Source organism: Mobula hypostoma, chromosome 4, assembly GCF_963921235.1.
Source record: "Mobula hypostoma chromosome 4, sMobHyp1.1, whole genome shotgun sequence".
NCBI classification, from domain to species: Eukaryota; Metazoa; Chordata; class Chondrichthyes; order Myliobatiformes; family Myliobatidae; genus Mobula; species Mobula hypostoma.
Genome location: NC_086100.1, coordinates 202,570,197 through 202,589,130, shown reverse-complemented (window position 1 = coordinate 202,589,130; position 18,934 = coordinate 202,570,197). Strand labels below are relative to the sequence as shown.

The 18,934-nt window shown below is 51.3% G+C and overlaps 1 protein-coding gene across 1 annotated transcript in view; it reads left to right on the top strand.

Annotated features, from left to right (window-relative positions):
* The window catches only part of rtkna (rhotekin a), a 236,689-nt gene extending 218,237 nt beyond the window's left edge, over positions 1-18,452 (top strand). Inside the window, exon 12 of the mRNA XM_063045173.1 lies at positions 18,379-18,452. Within this exon, the coding sequence (XP_062901243.1) occupies positions 18,379-18,437 (59 nt within the window). The 3' untranslated portion in view covers positions 18,438-18,452. The remainder of the gene's footprint in view (positions 1-18,378) is intronic.
* Positions 18,453-18,934: the final 482 nt, after the last annotated feature.

The following is an 18,934-nucleotide window of genomic DNA, read 5'->3' as shown; positions in this document are numbered from 1 at the left end:
TGTAGGTGTCAGTGGGTTTGGGGTGTTTCTGTGTAGATGGTTTAGTTGGTTTGGGGTGTTTCTGTGTATTTGTCAGTCGGTGTGGGGTGTTCTGTGTAGGTGTCAGTGGGTGTGGTGTGTTTCTGTCTAGGTGTCAGTGGGTGTGGGCTGTTTCAGTGTATCTGTCAGTGGGTGTGCGGTGTTCTGTGTAGGTGTCAGTCGGTGTGGGTTGTTTCTGTGTCGGTGTCAGTCGGTGAGTGGTGTTTCTGTGTAGGTGTCAGTGGGTGTGGAGTGTTTCTGTGTAGGTGTCAGTGGGTGTGGGGTGTTTCTGTGTGGCTGTAAGTCAGTGTGAGGTGTTTCTGTGTAAGTGGTTCAATGGGTGTGGGGTGTTTCTGTGTACTTGTCGGTGGGTGTGGGGTGTTTCTGTGTTGGTGTCAGTGGGTGTGGGGTGTTTCTGTGTAAGTGGTTCAGTGGGTGTGGGGTGTTTCTGTGTATTTGTCAGTGGATGTGGGGTTTTTCTGTGTAGGTGTCAGTGGGTGTGGGGTGTTTCTGTGTAGGTGTCAGTGGGTGTGGGGTGTTTCTGTGTAGGTGGTTCAGTGGGTGTAGGATGTTCTATGTCAGTGTCAGTGAGTGTGGGGTGTTTCTGTGTAGGTGTCAGTGGGTGTGGGGTGTTTCTCTGTAGGTGTCAGCGGGTGTGGGGTATTTCTTTGTAGATATCAGTGGGTGTGGGGTGTTTCTGTGATGGTGTCAGTGGGTCCAGGGATTTCTGTGTAGGTGTCAGTCAGTGTGGGGTCTTTCTGTGTACGTGCCAGTGGGTGTGGGGTGTTTTGTGTATGTGTCAGTGGCTGTGGGGTCTTTCTGTGTCGGTGTCAGTGGGGTCAGGAGTTCCTGTGTCAGTGTCAGTGGGTCTGGGGGTTTCTGTGTAGGTGTCAGTGGATGTGGGGTGTTTCTGTGTAGGTGTCAGTGGGTGTGGGGTGTTTCTGTGTAGGTGGTTCAGTGGGTGTGGAGTGTTTCTGTGTAGGTGTCAGTGGGTGTGGGGTGTTTCTGTGTAAGTGGTTCAGTGGGTGTGGGGTATTTCTGTGTAGGTAGTTCAGTGGGTGTGTGGTGTTTTTGTGCAGGTGTAATTGTGTCTGGGGTGTTCGTAGATGGTTCAGTGCGTGTGGGGTGTTCCTGTGTAGGTGGTTCAGTGGGTGTGCGGTGTTCTGTGTAGGTGTCAGTGGGTGTGGGGTGTTTCTGTGTAGGTAGTTCAGTGGGTGTGGGTTGTTTCTTTGTAAGTGGTTCAGTGGGTGTGGGGTGTTTCTGTGTATTTGTCAGTGGATGTGGGTGTTTCTGTGTAGGTGTCAGTGGGTACGGGGTGTTACTGTGCAGGTGGTTCAGTGGGTGTGGGATGTTCTATGTAGGTGTCAGTGGGTGTGGTGTGTTTCTGTGTAGGTGTCAGTGGGAGCAGGGAGTTTCTGTTTATTTGTCAGTGTGTTTGGGGTGTTTCTGTGTAGGTGTCAGTGGGTGTCGGGTGTTTCTGTGTATTTGTTAGTGGGTGAAGGATGTTTCTGTGTAGGTGTCAGTGGTTGTGGGCTGTTTCTGTGTAGGTGTCAGTGGGTGTGGGGTGTTTCTGTGTAGGTGTCAGTGGGTTTGGGGTGTTTCTGTGTAGATGGTTTAGTTGGTTTGGGGTGTTTCTGTGTATTTGTCAGTCGGTGTGGGGTGTTCTGTGTAGGTGTCAGTGGGTGTGGTGTGTTTCTGTCTAGGTGTCAGTGGGTGTGGGCTGTTTCAGTGTATCTGTCAGTGGGTGTGCGGTGTTCTGTGTAGGTGTCAGTCGGTGTGGGTTGTTTCTGTGTCGGTGTCAGTCGGTGAGTGGTGTTTCTGTGTAGGTGTCAGTGGGTGTGGAGTGTTTCTGTGTAGGTGTCAGTGGGTGTGGGGTGTTTCTGTGTGGCTGTAAGTCAGTGTGAGGTGTTTCTGTGTAAGTGGTTCAATGGGTGTGGGGTGTTTCTGTGTACTTGTCGGTGGGTGTGGGGTGTTTCTGTGTTGGTGTCAGTGGGTGTGGGGTGTTTCTGTGTAGGTGTCAGTGGGTTTGGGGTGTTTCTGTGTAGATGGTTTAGTTGGTTTGGGGTGTTTCTGTGTATTTGTCAGTCGGTGTGGGGTGTTCTGTGTAGGTGTCAGTGGGTGTGGTGTGTTTCTGTCTAGGTGTCAGTGGGTGTGGGCTGTTTCAGTGTATCTGTCAGTGGGTGTGCGGTGTTCTGTGTAGGTGTCAGTCGGTGTGGGTTGTTTCTGTGTCGGTGTCAGTCGGTGAGTGGTGTTTCTGTGTAGGTGTCAGTGGGTGTGGAGTGTTTCTGTGTAGGTGTCAGTGGGTGTGGGGTGTTTCTGTGTGGCTGTAAGTCAGTGTGAGGTGTTTCTGTGTAAGTGGTTCAATGGGTGTGGGGTGTTTCTGTGTACTTGTCGGTGGGTGTGGGGTGTTTCTGTGTTGGTGTCAGTGGGTGTGGGGTGTTTCTGTGTAAGTGGTTCAGTGGGTGTGGGGTGTTTCTGTGTATTTGTCAGTGGATGTGGGGTTTTTCTGTGTAGGTGTCAGTGGGTGTGGGGTGTTTCTGTGTAGGTAGTTCAGTGGGTGTGGGGTGTTTCTGTGTAGGTGGTTCAGTGGGTGTGGGGTGTTTCTGTGTATCTGTCAGTGCGTGTGGGGTGTTTCTGTGTAGGTGTCAGCGGGTGTGTGGCGTTTCTGTGTCGGTGTAATTGGGTGTGGGGTGTTCATAGGTGGTTCAGTGGGTGTGGGGTGTTTCTGTAGGTCTCAGTGGGTGTGGGGTGTTTCTGTGTAGGTGGTTCAGTGGGTGTGGTGTGTTTTTTTGTAGGTGTCATTGGGTGTGGGGTGTTTCTGTGTAGGTGTCAGTGGGTGTGGGGTGTTTCTGAGTAGGAGTCAGTGGGTGTGGGGTGTTTATGTGTAGGTGTCAGTGGCTGTGTGGTCTTTCTGAGTAGGAGTCAGTGGGTGTGGGGTGTTTCTGTGTCGGTGTCAGTGCGTGTGGGGTGTTTCTGTGTAGGTGTCAGCGGGTGTGTGGCGTTTCTGTGTCGGTGTAATTGGGTGTGGGGTGTTCATAGGTGGTTCAGTGGGTGTGGGGTGTTTCTGTAGGTCTCAGTGGGTGTGGGGTGTTTCTGTGTAGGTGGTTCAGTGGGTGTGGGGTGTTTTTTTGTAGGTGTCATTGGGTGTGGGGTGTTTCTGTGTAGGTGTCAGTGGGTGTGGGGTGTTTCTGAGTAGGAGTCAGTGGGTGTGGGGTGTTTATGTGTAGGTGTCAGTGGCTGTGGGGTCTTTCTGAGTAGGAGTCAGTGGGTGTGGGGTGTTTCTGTGTCGGTGTCAGTGGGTGTGGGGTGTTTCTGTGTAGGTGCAAGTGGGTGTGGGGTGTTTCTGTGTAAGTGGTTCAGTGGATGTTGGGTGTTTCTGTGTAGGTGTTAGTGGGTGTGGGGTGTTTCTGTGTAGGTGGCTCAGTGGGTGTGGGGTGTTTCTGTGTATTTGTCAGAGGGTATGGGGTGTTTCTGTATAAGTGGTTCCGTGGGTGTGGGGTGTTTCTGAATAGGTGTCAGTGGGTGTGGAGTGTTTCTGTGTCGGTGTCAGTGGGTGTGGGGTGTTTCTGTGTAGGTGCAAGTGGGTGTGGGGTGTTTCTGTGTATTTGTCAGTGGATGTGGGGTTTTTCTGTGTAGGTGTCAGTGGGTGTGGGGTGTTTCTGTGTAGGTAGTTCAGTGGGTGTGGGGTGTTTCTGTGTAGGTGGTTCAGTGGGTGTGGGGTGTTTCTGTGTATCTGTCAGTGCGTGTGGGGTGTTTCTGTGTAGGTGTCAGCGGGTGTGTGGCGTTTCTGTGTCGGTGTAATTGGGTGTGGGGTGTTCATAGGTGGTTCAGTGGGTGTGGGGTGTTTCTGTAGGTCTCAGTGGGTGTGGGGTGTTTCTGTGTAGGTGGTTCAGTGGGTGTGGTGTGTTTTTTTGTAGGTGTCATTGGGTGTGGGGTGTTTCTGTGTAGGTGTCAGTGGGTGTGGGGTGTTTCTGAGTAGGAGTCAGTGGGTGTGGGGTGTTTATGTGTAGGTGTCAGTGGCTGTGGGGTCTTTCTGAGTAGGAGTCAGTGGGTGTGGGGTGTTTCTGTGTCGGTGTCAGTGCGTGTGGGGTGTTTCTGTGTAGGTGTCAGTGGGTGTGTGGCGTTTCTGTGTCGGTGTAATTGGGTGTGGGGTGTTCATAGGTGGTTCAGTGGGTGTGGGGTGTTTCTGTAGGTCTCAGTGGGTGTGGGGTGTTTCTGTGTAGGTGGTTCAGTGGGTGTGGGGTGTTTTTTTGTAGGTGTCATTGGGTGTGGGGTGTTTCTGTGTAGGTGTCAGTGGGTGTGGGGTGTTTCTGAGTAGGAGTCAGTGGGTGTGGGGTGTTTATGTGTAGGTGTCAGTGGCTGTGGGGTCTTTCTGAGTAGGAGTCAGTGGGTGTGGGGTGTTTCTGTGTCGGTGTCAGTGGGTGTGGGGTGTTTCTGTGTAGGTGCAAGTGGGTGTGGGGTGTTTCTGTGTAAGTGGTTCAGTGGATGTTGGGTGTTTCTGTGTAGGTGTTAGTGGGTGTGGGGTGTTTCTGTGTAGGTGGCTCAGTGGGTGTGGGGTGTTTCTGTGTATTTGTCAGAGGGTATGGGGTGTTTCTGTATAAGTGGTTCCGTGGGTGTGGGGTGTTTCTGAATAGGTGTCAGTGGGTGTGGAGTGTTTCTGTGTCGGTGTCAGTGGGTGTGGGGTGTTTCTGTGTAGGTGCAAGTGGGTGTGGGGTGTTTCTGTGTAAGTGGTTCAGTGGGTGTTGGGTGTTTCTGTGTAGGTGTTAGTGGGTGTGGGGTGTTTCTGTGTAGGTGGTTCAGTGGGTGTGGGGTGTTTCTATGTATTTGTCAGTGGGTGTGGGGTGTTCTGTGTATTTTTCAGTGGCTGTGGGGTGTTCTGTGAAAGTGTCAGTGAGTGTGGGGTGTTTCTGTGTTGGTGGTTCAGTGGGTGTGGGGTGTTTCTGTGTAGGTGTCAGTGGCTGTGGGGTCTTTCTGTGTAGGTGTTAGTGGGTGTGGGGTGTTTCTGTGTAGGTGTCAGTGGGTGTGGGGTGTTTCTGTGTAGGAGTCAGTGGGTGCTGGCTGTTTCTGTGTAGGTGTCCGTGGGTGCGGGGTGTTTCTGAGTAGAGTCTGTGGGTATGGGGTCTTTCTGTGTAGGAATCAGTGGGTGTGGGCTGTTTCAGTGTATGTGGGTCTGGGGTGTTATGTGTACGTGTCAGTGGCTGTGGGGTCTTTCTGTGTCGGTGTCAGTGGGTGTGGGGTGTTTCTGTGTACGTGGTTCAGTGGGTGTGGGGTGTTTCTGTGTAGGTAGTTCAGTGGGTGTGGGGTGTTTCTGTGTATTTGTCAGTGGCTCTGGGGTGTTCTGTGAAAGTGTCAGTGGGTGTGGGGTGTTTCTATGTAGGTGTCAGTGGCTGTGGGGTGTTTCTGTGTAGGTAGTTCAGTGGGTGTGGGGTGTTTCTGTGTAGGTGGTTCAGTGGGTGTGGGGTGTTTCTGTGTATTTGTCAGTGGGTGTGGGGTGTTCTGTGTATTTGTCAGTGGCTGTGGGGTGTTCTGTGAAAGTGTCAGTGGGTGTGGGGTGTTTCTATGTAGGTGTCAGTGGCTGTGGGGTGTTTCTGTGTAGGTAGTTCAGTGGGTGTGGGGTGTTTCTGTGTAGGTAGTTCAGTGGGTGTGGGGTGTTTCTGTGTAAGTGGTTCAGTGGGTGTGGGGTGTTTCTGTGTAGGTGATTCAGTGGGTGTGGGGTGTTTCTGTGTATTTGTCAGTGGCTGTGGGGTATTCTGTGAAAGTGTTAGTGGGTGTGGGGTGTTTCTATGTAGGTGTCAGTGGCTGTGGGGTGTTTCTGTGTTGGTGTCAGTGTGGGCTGTATTTGTGTAGGTGTCAGTGGGTGTGGGGTTTTTCTGTGTAGGTGTCATTGGTTGCAGGCTGTTTCTGTGTCGGTGGTTCAGTGGGTGTGGGGTGTTTCTGTGTAGGTGTCAGTGGGTGTGGGGTGTTTCTGTGTAGGTGTCAGTAGGTGTGGGGTGTTTCTGTGTTGGTGGTTCAGTGGCTGTGGGGTGTTTCTGTGTAGGAGTCAGTGGGTGCGGGGTGTTTCTGTGTTGGTGGTTCAGTGGGTGTGGGGTGTTTCTGTGTAGGTAGCTGAGTGTGTGTGGGGTATTTCTGTCTTGCTGGTTCAGTGGGTGTGGGGTGTTTCTGTGTATTTGTCAGTGGGTGCTGGCTGTTTCTGTGTAGGTGTCCGTGGGTGCGGGGTGTTTCTGAGTAGAGTCGGTGGGTATGGGGTCTTTCTGTGTAGGAATCAGTGGGTGTGAGGAGTTCCTGTGTCAGTGTCAGTGGGTCTGAGGGTTTCTGTGTCGTTGTCAGTAGATGTGGGGTGTTTCTGTGTAGGTGTCACAGGGTGTGGTGTATTTCTGTGTAGGTAGTTCAGTGGGTGTGGGATGTTCCTGTGTAGGTTATTCAGTGGGTGTAGAGTGTTTCTGTGTAGGTGTCAGTGGGTGTGGGGTGTTTCTGTGCAGTTGTCAGTGGGTGTGGGGTGTTTCGGTGTATTTGTCAGTGTGTCTGGGGTGTTTCTGTGTCGGTGGTTCAGTGGGTTTGGGGTGTTTCAGGGTAGGTGTCCAGTGGGTGTGGGGTGTTTCTGTGTCGGTGGTGCAGTGGGTGTGGAGTCTTTCCGTGTAGGTGTCAGTGGGTGTGGGATGATTCTGTGTAGGTGTCAGGAGTGTGGGGTTTTTCTCTGTAGGTGACAGTGGGTGTCGGGTGTTTCTGTGTCAGGGGTTCAGTGGGCGTGTGGTGTTTCGGTGTAGGTGTCAGTGCGTGTGGGGTGTTTCTGTGTATTTGTCAGTGGGTGTGAGGTGTTTCTGTGCAGGTGTCAGTGGGTGTGGGGTGTTTCTGTGTACGTGTCAGTGGGTGTGGGGTGTTTCTGTGTTGGTGTCAGTGGGTGCGGGGTGTTTCTGTGTCAGTGTCAGTGTGTGCTGGATGTTTCTATGCATTTATCAGTGAGTGTGGGGTGTTTCTCTGTAGGTGTCAGTGGGTGTGGGGTGTTTCTGTGTAGGTGTCAGTGGGTATGGGGTGTTTCTCTGTAGGTGTCAGTGGATGTGGGGTGTTTCTGTGTCGGTGGTTCAGTGGGTGTTGGTGTCATTGCGTGTGGGGTGTTTCTGTGTATTTGTCAGTAGGTGTGGGGTGTTTCTGTGTAGGTGTCAGTGGGTGTGGGGTGTTTCTGTGTCAGTGTCAGTGTGTGCGGGATGTTTCTGTGTATTTGTCAGTTGGTGTGGGGTGTTTCTGTGTAGGTGTCTGTGGGTGTGGGGTGTTTCTGTGTAGGTGTCAGTGGGTGTGGGGTGTTTCTGTGTAGGTGGTTCAGTGGGTGTGGGGTGTTTCTGTGTATCTGTCAGTGGGTTTGGGAAGTTCTGTATAGTTGTCAGTCGGTGTGGGGTGTTTATGTGTTGGTGTCAGTGGGTGTGGAGTGTTTCTGTGCAAGTGGTTCAGTGGGTGTGGGGTGTTTCTGTGTAGGTGTCAGTGGGTGTGGGGTGTTTCTGTGTAGATGTCAGTGGGTGTGGGGTGTTTCTGTTTAGGTGTCACTGGGTGCGGGGTGTTTCTGTGTCGGTGGTTCAGTGGGTGTGGGGTGTTTCTGTGTAGGTGTCAGTGGGTGTGGGGTATTTCTGTGTAGGTAGTTCAGTGGGTGTGGGGTGTTTCTGTGTAGGTGTCAGTGGGTGTTGTGTGTTTCTGTGTAAGTGGTTCAGTGCGTGTGGGGTGTTTCTGTGTATTTGTCAGTAGGTGTGGGGTGTTTCTGTTTATTTGTCAGTGGGTGTTGGGTGTTTCTGTGTAGGTGGTTCAGTAGGTGTGGGGTGTTTCTGTGTAGGTGTCAGTGGGTGCGGGGTGTTTCTGTGTAGAGGTCAGTGGGTGTGGGGAGTTTCTGTTTAGGTGTCACTGGGTGGGGGGTGTTTCTGTGTCGGTGGTTCAGTGGGTGTGGGGTGTTTCTGTGTAGGTGTCAGTGGGTGTGGGGTATTTCTGTGTAGGTAGTTCAGTGGGTGTGGGGTGTTTCTGTGTAGGTGTCAGTGGGTGTTGTGTGTTTCTGTGTAAGTGGTTCAGTGCGTGTGGGGTGTTTCTGTGTATTTGTCAGTGGGTGTGGGGTGTTTCTGTTTATTTGTCAGTGGATGTTGGGTGTTTCTGTGTAGGTGGTTCAGTAGGTGTGGGGTGTTTCTGTGTAGGTGTCAGTGGGTGTGGGGTGTTTCTGTTTATTTGTCATTAGGTGTGGGGTGTTTCTGTGTAGGTGTCAGTGGGTGTGATGTGTTGCTGTGTAGGTGTCAGTGGGTGCGGGGTGTTTCTGTGTCAGTGTCAATGTGTGCGGGATGTTTCTGTGTATTTGTCAGTGAGTGTGGGGTGTTTCTCTGTCGGTGTCAGTGGGTCTGGGGTGTTTCTCTGTAGGTGTCAGTGGGTGTGGGGTTTTTCTGTGTAGGTATCAGTGGGTGTGGGATGTTTCTGTGTAGAGGTCAGTGGGTGTGGGGCGTTTCTGTTTAGGTGTCACTGGGTGTGGGGTGTTTCTGTGTCGGTGGTTCAGTGGGTGTTGGTGTCATTGCGTGTGGGCTGTTTCTGTGTATTTGTCAGTGTGTGCGGGATGTTTCTGTGTATTTGTCAGTTGGTGTGGGGTGATTCTGAGTAGGTGTCTGTGGGTGTGGGGTGTTTCTGTGTAGGTGTCAGTGGGTGTGGGGTGTTTCTGTGTAGGTGATTCAGTGGGTGGGGGGTGTTTCTGTGTATCTGTTAGTGGGTGTGGGGTGTTTCTGTGTCAGTTGTTCAGTGGCTGTGGGGTCTTTCCGTGTAGGTGTCAGTGGGTGTGGGGTGTTTCTCTGTAGGTGTCAGTGGGTGTGATGTGTTGCTGTGTCGGTGTCAGTGGTTGTGGGGTTTTTCTGTATAAGTGTCAGTTCGTTTGGTGTGTTTCTGTGTAGGTGTCAGTGGGTGAGGGGTGTTTCGGTGTTGGTGGTTCAGTGGGTGTGGGGTTGTTTCTGTGTGGTGTTTGTGGGTGTGGGGAGTTTCTGTGTAGAGGTCAGTGGGTGTGGGGTGTTTCTGTGTAGGTGTCAGTGGGTGTGGGGTGTTTCTGTGTATTTGTAAGTTGTGGGGTGTTTCTGTGCAGGTGTCAGTGTGTGTGGGGTGTTTCTGTGTATTTGTCAGTGGGTGTAGGGTGTTTCTGTGTAGGTATCAGTGGGTGCGGGGTGTTTCTGTGTATTTGTCAGTGGGTGTGGGGTGTTTCTCTGTAGGTGCCAGTGGTTGTGGGGTGTTTCTCTGTAGGTGACAGTGGGTGTCGTGTTTTTCTGTGTCAGGTGTTCAGTGGGTGTGTGGTCTTTCGGTGCAGGTGCCAGTGTGTGTAGGGTGTTTCTGTGTATTTGTCAGTGGGTGTGGGGTGTTTCTGTGTATTTGTCAGTAGGTGTGGGGTGTTTCTGTGTAGAGATCAGTGGGTGTGGGATGTTTCTGTTTAGGTGTCACTGGGTGCGGGGTGTTTCTGTGTCGGTGGTTCAGTGGGTGTGGGGTATTTCTGTGTAGGTAGTTCAGTGGGTGTGGGGTGTTTCTGTGTAGGTAGTTCAGTGGGTGTGGGGTGTTTCTGTGTAGGTGTCAGTGGGTGTGGGGTGTTTCTGTGTAGGTGTCAGTGGGTGTGGGGTATTTCTGTGTAGGTAGTTCAGTGGGTGTGGGGTTTTTCTGTTTATTTGTCAGTGGGTGTGGGATGTTTTTCTGTAGGTGTCAGTGGGTGCGGGGTGTTCTGTGCTGGTGTCAGTGGGTGTGGGGTGTTTCTGTGTAGGTGTCAGCGGGTGTGTGGTGTTTCTGTGTAGGTGTAATTGGGTGTGGAGTGTTTATAGGTGGTTCAGTGGTTGTGGGGTGTTTCTGTGTCGGTTCAGTGGGTATGGGATGTTTCTGTTTAGGTGTCAGTGTGTGTGGGGTGTTTCTGTGTAGGTGGTTCAGTCGGTGTGGGGTGTTTCTGTGTATTTGTCAGTGGGTATGGGGTGTTTCTGTGTAAGTGATACAGTGGGTGTGGGGAGTTTCTGTGTAAGTGGTTCAGTGGGTGTGGGGTGTTTCTGTGTAGGTAGTTCAGTGGGTGTGGGGTGTTTCTGTGTAAGTGGTTCTGTGGGTGTGGGGTGTTTCTGTGTCGGTGTCAGTGGGTGTAGGGTGTTTCTGTGTAGGTGTCAGTGGGTGTGGGGTGTTTCTGTGTATTTGTAAGTTGTGGGGTGTTTCTGTGCAGGTGTCAGTGTGTGTGGGGTGTTTCTGTGTATTTGTCAGTGGGTGTAGGGTGTTTCTGTGTAGGTATCAGTGGGTGCGGGGTGTTTCTGTGTATTTGTCAGTGGGTGTGGGGTGTTTCTCTGTAGGTGTCAGTGGTTGTGGGGTGTTTCTCTGTAGGTGACAGTGGGTGTCGTGTTTTTCTGTGTCAGGTGTTCAGTGGGTGTGTGGTCTTTCGATGCAGGTGCCAGTGTGTGTGGGGTGTTTCTGTGTATTTGTCAGTAGGTGTGGGGTGTTTCTGTGTAGAGATCAGTGGGTGTGGGATGTTTCTGTTTAGGTGTCACTGGGTGCGGGGTGTTTCTGTGTCGGTGGTTCAGTGGGTGTGGGGTATTTCTGTGTAGGTAGTTCAGTGGGTGTGGGGTGTTTCTGTGTAGGTAGTTCAGTGGGTGTGGGGTGTTTCTGTGTAGGTGTCAGTGGGTGTGGGGTGTTTCTGTTTATTTGTCAGTGGGTGTGGGGTGTTTTTCTGTAGGTGTCAGTGGGTGCGGGGTGTTCTGTGCAGGTGTCAGTGGGTGTGGGGTGTTTCTGTGTAGGTATAAGTGGGTGTGTGGTGTTTCTGTGTAGGTGTAATTGGGTGTGGTGTGTTCCTGTGTAGGTGGTTCAGTCGGTGTGGGGTGTTTCTGTGTATTTGTCAGTGGGTATGGGGTGTTTCTGTGTAAGTGATACAGTGGGTGTGGGGAGTTTCTGTGTAAGTGGTTCAGTGGGTGTGGGGTGTTTCTGTGTAGGTAGTTCAGTGGGTGTGGGGTGTTTCTGTGTAAGTGGTTCTGTGGGTGTGGGGTGTTTCTGTGTCGGTGTCAGTGGGTGTAGGGTGTTTCTGTGTAGGTGTCAGTGGGTGTGGGGTGTTTCTGTGTATTTGTAAGTTGTGGGGTGTTTCTGTGCAGGTGTCAGTGTGTGTGGGGTGTTTCTGTGTATTTGTCAGTGGGTGTAGGGTGTTTCTGTGTAGGTATCAGTGGGTGCGGGGTGTTTCTGTGTATTTGTCAGTGGGTGTGGGGTGTTTCTCTGTAGGTGTCAGTGGTTGTGGGGTGTTTCTCTGTAGGTGACAGTGGGTGTCGTGTTTTTCTGTGTCAGGTGTTCAGTGGGTGTGTGGTCTTTCGGTGCAGGTGCCAGTGTGTGTGGGGTGTTTCTGTGTATTTGTCAGTAGGTGTGGGGTGTTTCTGTGTAGAGATCAGTGGGTGTGGGATGTTTCTGTTTAGGTGTCACTGGGTGCGGGGTGTTTCTGTGTCGGTGGTTCAGTGGGTGTGGGGTATTTCTGTGTAGGTAGTTCAGTGGGTGTGGGGTGTTTCTGTTTATTTGTCAGTGGATGTTGGGTGTTTCTGTGTAGGTGGTTCAGTAGGTGTGGGGTGTTTCTGTGTAGGTGTCAGTGGGTGTGGGGTGTTTCTGTTTATTTGTCATTAGGTGTGGGGTGTTTCTGTGTAGGTGTCAGTGGGTGTGATGTGTTGCTGTGTAGGTGTCAGTGGGTGCGGGGTGTTTCTGTGTCAGTGTCAATGTGTGCGGGATGTTTCTGTGTATTTGTCAGTGAGTGTGGGGTGTTTCTCTGTCGGTGTCAGTGGGTCTGGGGTGTTTCTCTGTAGGTGTCAGTGGGTGTGGGGTTTTTCTGTGTAGGTATCAGTGGGTGTGGGCTGTTTCTGTGTAGAGGTCAGTGGGTGTGGGGCGTTTCTGTTTAGGTGTCACTGGGTGTGGGGTGTTTCTGTGTCGGTGGTTCAGTGGGTGTTGGTGTCATTGCGTGTGGGCTGTTTCTGTGTATTTGTCAGTGTGTGCGGGATGTTTCTGTGTATTTGTCAGTTGGTGTGGGGTGATTCTGAGTAGGTGTCTGTGGGTGTGGGGTGTTTCTGTGTAGGTGTCAGTGGGTGTGGGGTGTTTCTGTGTAGGTGATTCAGTGGGTGGGGGGTGTTTCTGTGTATCTGTTAGTGGGTGTGGGGTGTTTCTGTGTCAGTTGTTCAGTGGCTGTGGGGTCTTTCCGTGTAGGTGTCAGTGGGTGTGGGGTGTTTCTCTGTAGGTGTCAGTGGGTGTGATGTGTTGCTGTGTCGGTGTCAGTGGTTGTGGGGTTTTTCTGTATAAGTGTCAGTTCGTTTGGTGTGTTTCTGTGTAGGTGTCAGTGGGTGAGGGGTGTTTCGGTGTTGGTGGTTCAGTGGGTGTGGGGTTGTTTCTGTGTGGTGTTTGTGGGTGTGGGGAGTTTCTGTGTAGAGGTCAGTGGGTGTGGGGTGTTTCTGTGTAGGTGTCAGTGGGTGTGGGGTGTTTCTGTGTATTTGTAAGTTGTGGGGTGTTTCTGTGCAGGTGTCAGTGTGTGTGGGGTGTTTCTGTGTATTTGTCAGTGGGTGTAGGGTGTTTCTGTGTAGGTATCAGTGGGTGCGGGGTGTTTCTGTGTATTTGTCAGTGGGTGTGGGGTGTTTCTCTGTAGGTGCCAGTGGTTGTGGGGTGTTTCTCTGTAGGTGACAGTGGGTGTCGTGTTTTTCTGTGTCAGGTGTTCAGTGGGTGTGTGGTCTTTCGGTGCAGGTGCCAGTGTGTGTGGGGTGTTTCTGTGTATTTGTCAGTGGGTGTGGGGTGTTTCTGTGTATTTGTCAGTAGGTGTGGGGTGTTTCTGTGTAGAGATCAGTGGGTGTGGGATGTTTGTGTTTAGGTGTCACTGGGTGCGGGGTGTTTCTGTGTCGGTGGTTCAGTGGGTGTGGGGTATTTCTGTGTAGGTAGTTCAGTGGGTGTGGGGTGTTTCTGTGTAGGTAGTTCAGTGGGTGTGGGGTGTTTCTGTGTAGGTGTCAGTGGGTGTGGGGTGTTTCTGTGTAGGTGTCAGTGGGTGTGGGGTATTTCTGTGTAGGTAGTTCAGTGGGTGTGGGGTTTTTCTGTTTATTTGTCAGTGGGTGTGGGATGTTTTTCTGTAGGTGTCAGTGGGTGCGGGGTGTTCTGTGCTGGTGTCAGTGGGTGTGGGGTGTTTCTGTGTAGGTATAAGTGGGTGTGTGGTGTTTCTGTGTAGGTGTAGTTGGGTGTGGGGTCTTCATAGGTGGTTCAGTGGATGTGGGGTGTTTCTTGTCGGTTCAGTGGGTGTGGTGTGTTTCTGTGTAGGTGTCAGTGGGTGTGGTGTGTTTCTGTGTAGGTGGTTCAGTGGGTGTGGGGTGTTTCTGTGTAGGTGTCAGCGGGTGTGTGGTGTTTCTGTGTAGGTGTAATTGGGTGTGGAGTGTTTATAGGTGGTTCAGTGGTTGTGGGGTGTTTCTGTGTCGGTTCAGTGGGTATGGGATGTTTCTGTTTAGGTGTCAGTGTGTGTGGGGTGTTTCTGTGTAGGTGGTTCAGTCGGTGTGGGGTGTTTCTGTGTATTTGTCAGTGGGTATGGGGTGTTTCTGTGTAAGTGATACAGTGGGTGTGGGGAGTTTCTGTGTAAGTGGTTCAGTGGGTGTGGGGTGTTTCTGTGTAGGTAGTTCAGTGGGTGTGGGGTGTTTCTGTGTAAGTGGTTCTGTGGGTGTGGGGTGTTTCTGTGTCGGTGTCAGTGGGTGTAGGGTGTTTCTGTGTAGGTGTCAGTGGGTGTGGGGTGTTTCTGTGTATTTGTAAGTTGTGGGGTGTTTCTGTGCAGGTGTCAGTGTGTGTGGGGTGTTTCTGTGTATTTGTCAGTGGGTGTAGGGTGTTTCTGTGTAGGTATCAGTGGGTGCGGGGTGTTTCTGTGTATTTGTCAGTGGGTGTGGGGTGTTTCTCTGTAGGTGTCAGTGGTTGTGGGGTGTTTCTCTGTAGGTGACAGTGGGTGTCGTGTTTTTCTGTGTCAGGTGTTCAGTGGGTGTGTGGTCTTTCGGTGCAGGTGCCAGTGTGTGTGGGGTGTTTCTGTGTATTTGTCAGTAGGTGTGGGGTGTTTCTGTGTAGAGATCAGTGGGTGTGGGATGTTTCTGTTTAGGTGTCACTGGGTGCGGGGTGTTTCTGTGTCGGTGGTTCAGTGGGTGTGGGGTATTTCTGTGTAGGTAGTTCAGTGGGTGTGGGGTGTTTCTGTGTAGGTAGTTCAGTGGGTGTGGGGTGTTTCTGTGTAGGTGTCAGTGGGTGTGGGGTGTTTCTGTTTATTTGTCAGTGGGTGTGGGGTGTTTTTCTGTAGGTGTCAGTGGGTGCGGGGTGTTCTGTGCAGGTGTCAGTGGGTGTGGGGTGTTTCTGTGTAGGTATAAGTGGGTGTGTGGTGTTTCTGTGTAGGTGTAATTGGGTGTGGTGTGTTCCTGTGTAGGTGGTTCAGTCGGTGTGGGGTGTTTCTGTGTATTTGTCAGTGGGTATGGGGTGTTTCTGTGTAAGTGATACAGTGGGTGTGGGGAGTTTCTGTGTAAGTGGTTCAGTGGGTGTGGGGTGTTTCTGTGTAGGTAGTTCAGTGGGTGTGGGGTGTTTCTGTGTAAGTGGTTCTGTGGGTGTGGGGTGTTTCTGTGTCGGTGTCAGTGGGTGTAGGGTGTTTCTGTGTAGGTGTCAGTGGGTGTGGGGTGTTTCTGTGTATTTGTAAGTTGTGGGGTGTTTCTGTGCAGGTGTCAGTGTGTGTGGGGTGTTTCTGTGTATTTGTCAGTGGGTGTAGGGTGTTTCTGTGTAGGTATCAGTGGGTGCGGGGTGTTTCTGTGTATTTGTCAGTGGGTGTGGGGTGTTTCTCTGTAGGTGTCAGTGGTTGTGGGGTGTTTCTCTGTAGGTGACAGTGGGTGTCGTGTTTTTCTGTGTCAGGTGTTCAGTGGGTGTGTGGTCTTTCGGTGCAGGTGCCAGTGTGTGTGGGGTGTTTCTGTGTATTTGTCAGTAGGTGTGGGGTGTTTCTGTGTAGAGATCAGTGGGTGTGGGATGTTTCTGTTTAGGTGTCACTGGGTGCGGGGTGTTTCTGTGTCGGTGGTTCAGTGGGTGTGGGGTATTTCTGTGTAGGTAGTTCAGTGGGTGTGGGGTGTTTCTGTGTAGGTAGTTCAGTGGGTGTGGGGTGTTTCTGTGTAGGTGTCAGTGGGTGTGGGGTGTTTCTGTTTATTTGTCAGTGGGTGTGGGGTGTTTTTCTGTAGGTGTCAGTGGGTGCGGGGTGTTCTGTGCAGGTGTCAGTTCGTGTGGGGTGTTTCTGTGTAGGTATAAGTGGGTGTGTGGTGTTTCTGTGTAGGTGTAATTGGGTGTGGTGTGTTCCTGTGTAGGTGGTTCAGTGGGTGTGGGGTGTTTCTGTGTAGGTGTCAGTGGGTGTCATGTGTTTCTGTGTAGGTGGTTCAGTGGGTGTGTGGTGTTTCTGTGTAGCTGTCAGTGGGTGTGGGGTGTTTCTGTGTAGGTGTCAGTGGGTGTGGGGTATTTCTGTGTAGGTAGTTCAGTGGGTGTGGGGTGTTTCTGTTTATTTGTCAGTGGGTGTGGGGTGTTCTGTGCAGGTGTCAGTGGGTGTGGGGTGTTTCTGTGTAGGTGTAATTGGGTGTGGGGTGTTTATAGGTGGTTCAGTGGGTGTGGGGTGTTTCTGTGTCGGTTCAGTGGGTATGGGATGTTTCTGTGTCGGTGGTTCAGTCGGTGTGGGGTGTTTCTGTGTATTTGTCAGTGGGTGTGGGGTGTTTCTGTGTAGGTGTCAGTGGGTGTGGGTTGTTTCTGTGTAGTTGTGACAGGGTGTGGGATATTTCTGTGTCTGTAGTTCAGTGGGTATGGTGTGTTTCTGTGTAAGTGATACAGTGGGTGTGGGGAGTTTCTGTGTAAGTGGTTCAGTGGGTGTGGGGTGTTTCTGTGTAGGTAGTTCAGTGGGTGTGGGGTGTTTCTGTGTCGGTAGTTCAGTGGATGTGTGGTGTTTCTGTGTATTTCGCAGTGGGAGTGGGGTGTTTCTGTGTCGGTGTCAGTGGGTGTAGGGTGTTTCTGTGTAGGTGTCAGTGGGTGTGGGGTATTTCTGTGTAGGTGTCAGTGGGTGTGGGGTATTTCTGTGTAGGTAGTTCAGTGGGTGTGGGGTGTTTCTGTTTATTTGTCAGTGGGTGTGGGGTGTTTTTCTGTAGGTGTCAGTGGGTGCGGGGTGTTCTGTGCAGGTGTCAGTTGGTGTGGGGTGTTTCTGTGTAGGTATAAGTGGGTGTGGTGTGTTTTTGTGTAGGTGGTTCAGTGGGTGTGGGGTGTTTCCGTGTAGATGTCAGTGGGTGTGGGGTGTTTCTGTGTAGGTGTCAGTGGGTGTGGGGTGTTTCTGTGTCGGTGTCACAGGCTGTGGGGTGTTTCTGTGTAGGTAGTTCAGTGGGTGCGGGATGTTTCTGTGTCGGTGGTTCAGTGGGTGTGGGGTGTTTCTGTGTAGGTGTCAGCAGGTGTGTGGTGTTTCTGTGTAGGTGTAATTGGGTGTGGGGTGTTCATAGGTGGTTCAGTGGATGTGGGGTGTTTCTCTGTCGGTTCAGTGGGTGTGGGATGTTCCTGTGTAGGTAGTTCAGTGGGTGTGGGGTGTTTCTGTGTAGGTGGTTCAGTGGGTGTGTGGTGTTTCTGTGTAGGTGTCAGCGGGTGTGTGGTGTTTCTATGTAGGTGTCAGTGGGAGTGGGGTGTTTCTGTGTCGGTGTCAGTGGGTGTAGGGTGTTTCTGTGTAGGTGTCAGTGTGTGTGGGGTGTTTTTGTGTAGGTGTCTGTGTGTGTGGGGTGTTTCTGTGTAGGTGTAAGTGGGTGTGGTGTGTTTTTGTGTAGGTGGTTCAGTGGGTGTGGGGTGTTTCCGTGTAGGTGTCACAGGGTGTGGGGTATTTCTGTGTTGGTAGTTCAGTGGGTGTGTGGTGTTTCTGTGTAGGTGTAATTGCGTGTGGGGTGTTCGTAGGTTATTCAGTGGGTGTGGGGTGTTTCTGTGTAGGTAGTTCAGTGGGTGCGGGGTGTTTCTGTGTTGGTGGTTCAGTTGGTGTGGGGTGTTTCTGTGTAGGTGTCAGTGGGTGTGGGGTGTTTCTCTGTCGGTGTCACTGGGTGTGGGGTGTTTCTGTGTAGGTGTCAGTGGGTGTGGGGTGTGTCGGTGTCAGTGGGTGTGGGGTGTTTCTGTGTATGTGTCAGTGGGTGTGGGGTGTTTCTGTGTATTTGTCAGTGGGTGTGGGGTGTATCTGTGTAGGTGTCAGTGCGTGTGGGGTGTTTCTCTGTCGGTGTCACTGGGTGTGGGGTGTTTCTGTGTAGGTGTCAGTGGGTGTGGGGTGTGTCGGTGTCAGTGGGTGTGGGGTGTATCTGTGTTGGTGTCAGTGGGTGTGGGGTGTTTCTGTGTCGATGTCAGTGGGTGTGGGATGTTTCTGTGTATTTGTCAGTGGGTGTGGGGTGTATCTGTGTTGGTGTCAGTGGGTGTGGGGTGTTTCTGTGTATTTGTCAGTGGGTGTGGGGTGTATCTGTGTTGGTGTCAGTGGGTGTGGGGTGTTTCTGTGTATATGTCAGTGGGTGTGGTGTGTTTCTGTGTATATGTCAGTGGGTGTGGGGTGTATCTGTGTATATGTCAGTGGGTGTGGGGTGTTTCTGTGTATATGTCAGTGGGTGTGGTGTGTTTCTGTGTATATGTCAGTGGGTGTGGGGTGTATCTGTGTTGGTGTCAGTGGGTGTGGGGTGTTTGTCGGTGTCACTGGGTGTGGGGTGTTTCTGTGTAGGTGTCAGTGGGTGTGGGGTGTTTCTGTGTCAGTGTCAGTGGGTGTGGGGTGTTTCTGTGTAGGTGTCAGTGGGTGTGGGGTGTTTCTGTGTATTTGTCAGTGGGTGTGGGGTGTATCTGTGTTGGTGTCAGTGGGTGTGGGTTTTTCTGTTTGTATTCACTGGCTTGTGAAGCCATTTTCTGGGTGGTGACTGTCAATAAATATCTGCATCCTCACCTCTGACCTCTCACTCACTGACGTCAGTGTTTACGGCAGTTCCCTAGTGCCATGCCAGGACAGTTTTGTGTGGCACTTGTTCTGTTGCATTTGTTGACCTGTTTCGTTTCTTCCTGTGTTGTTAAGAATTTAACATTTTTAAATTAATGGCCACTCCTCCATGTGTTGAAGTGATGTGACGATTAGCAGACAAACGATGCAGTCCCTGAGAGAATGAGGGTTTAGTCACGTCACTTCTATCAGACAGTGTCTGCCACAATGTCACAGCTACTGCACTTTATGCCATGTTGTTGTGGTGCACTGAAAGCCAAGTGAATGGTTTGACTCAAAAGTTTTCATTCACAATATCTGGAAATTAATGCAGATGCTTATATCTTTAATCCAAAATAAATTATCATGTTAAGCTTTAGATTTGGACTCTTGGTTCTTCAAAGGGAACAGGAGCAGTGTTGTGGCCGTCGGGCTGAGTGTTGACCACCACTGCTGTCGCTGATGTCCGCAGAACTCCAGGGCTGGGAGCTGTGGAACATGACAAGTATCAGCCAGATGATTATCTGAGGTATACATAAAACATAGAATAGTACAGCACAGTACAGGCCCTTCGGCCCACAATGTTTTGCTGACCCTCAAACCCTGCCTTTCATATAAGCGCCCACCTTAAATTCCTCTATATACCTGTCTGGTAGTCTCTTAAACTTCACTAGTGTATCTGCCTCCACCACTGACTCAGGCCATGCAACCACTCTCTGAGTAAAAACCTTCCTCTAATATCCCCCTTGAACTTCCCATGTCCTCTTGTATTGAGCAGTGGTGCCCTGGGGAAGAGGCACTGGCTATCCACTCTATCTATTTCTCTTATAATCTTGTACACCTCTGTCATGTCTTCTCTCATCCTCCTTCTCTCCAAAGAGTAAAGCCCTAGCTCCCTTAATCTCTGATCATAATGCATACTCTCTAAACCAGGCAGCATCCTGGTAAATCTCCTCTGTA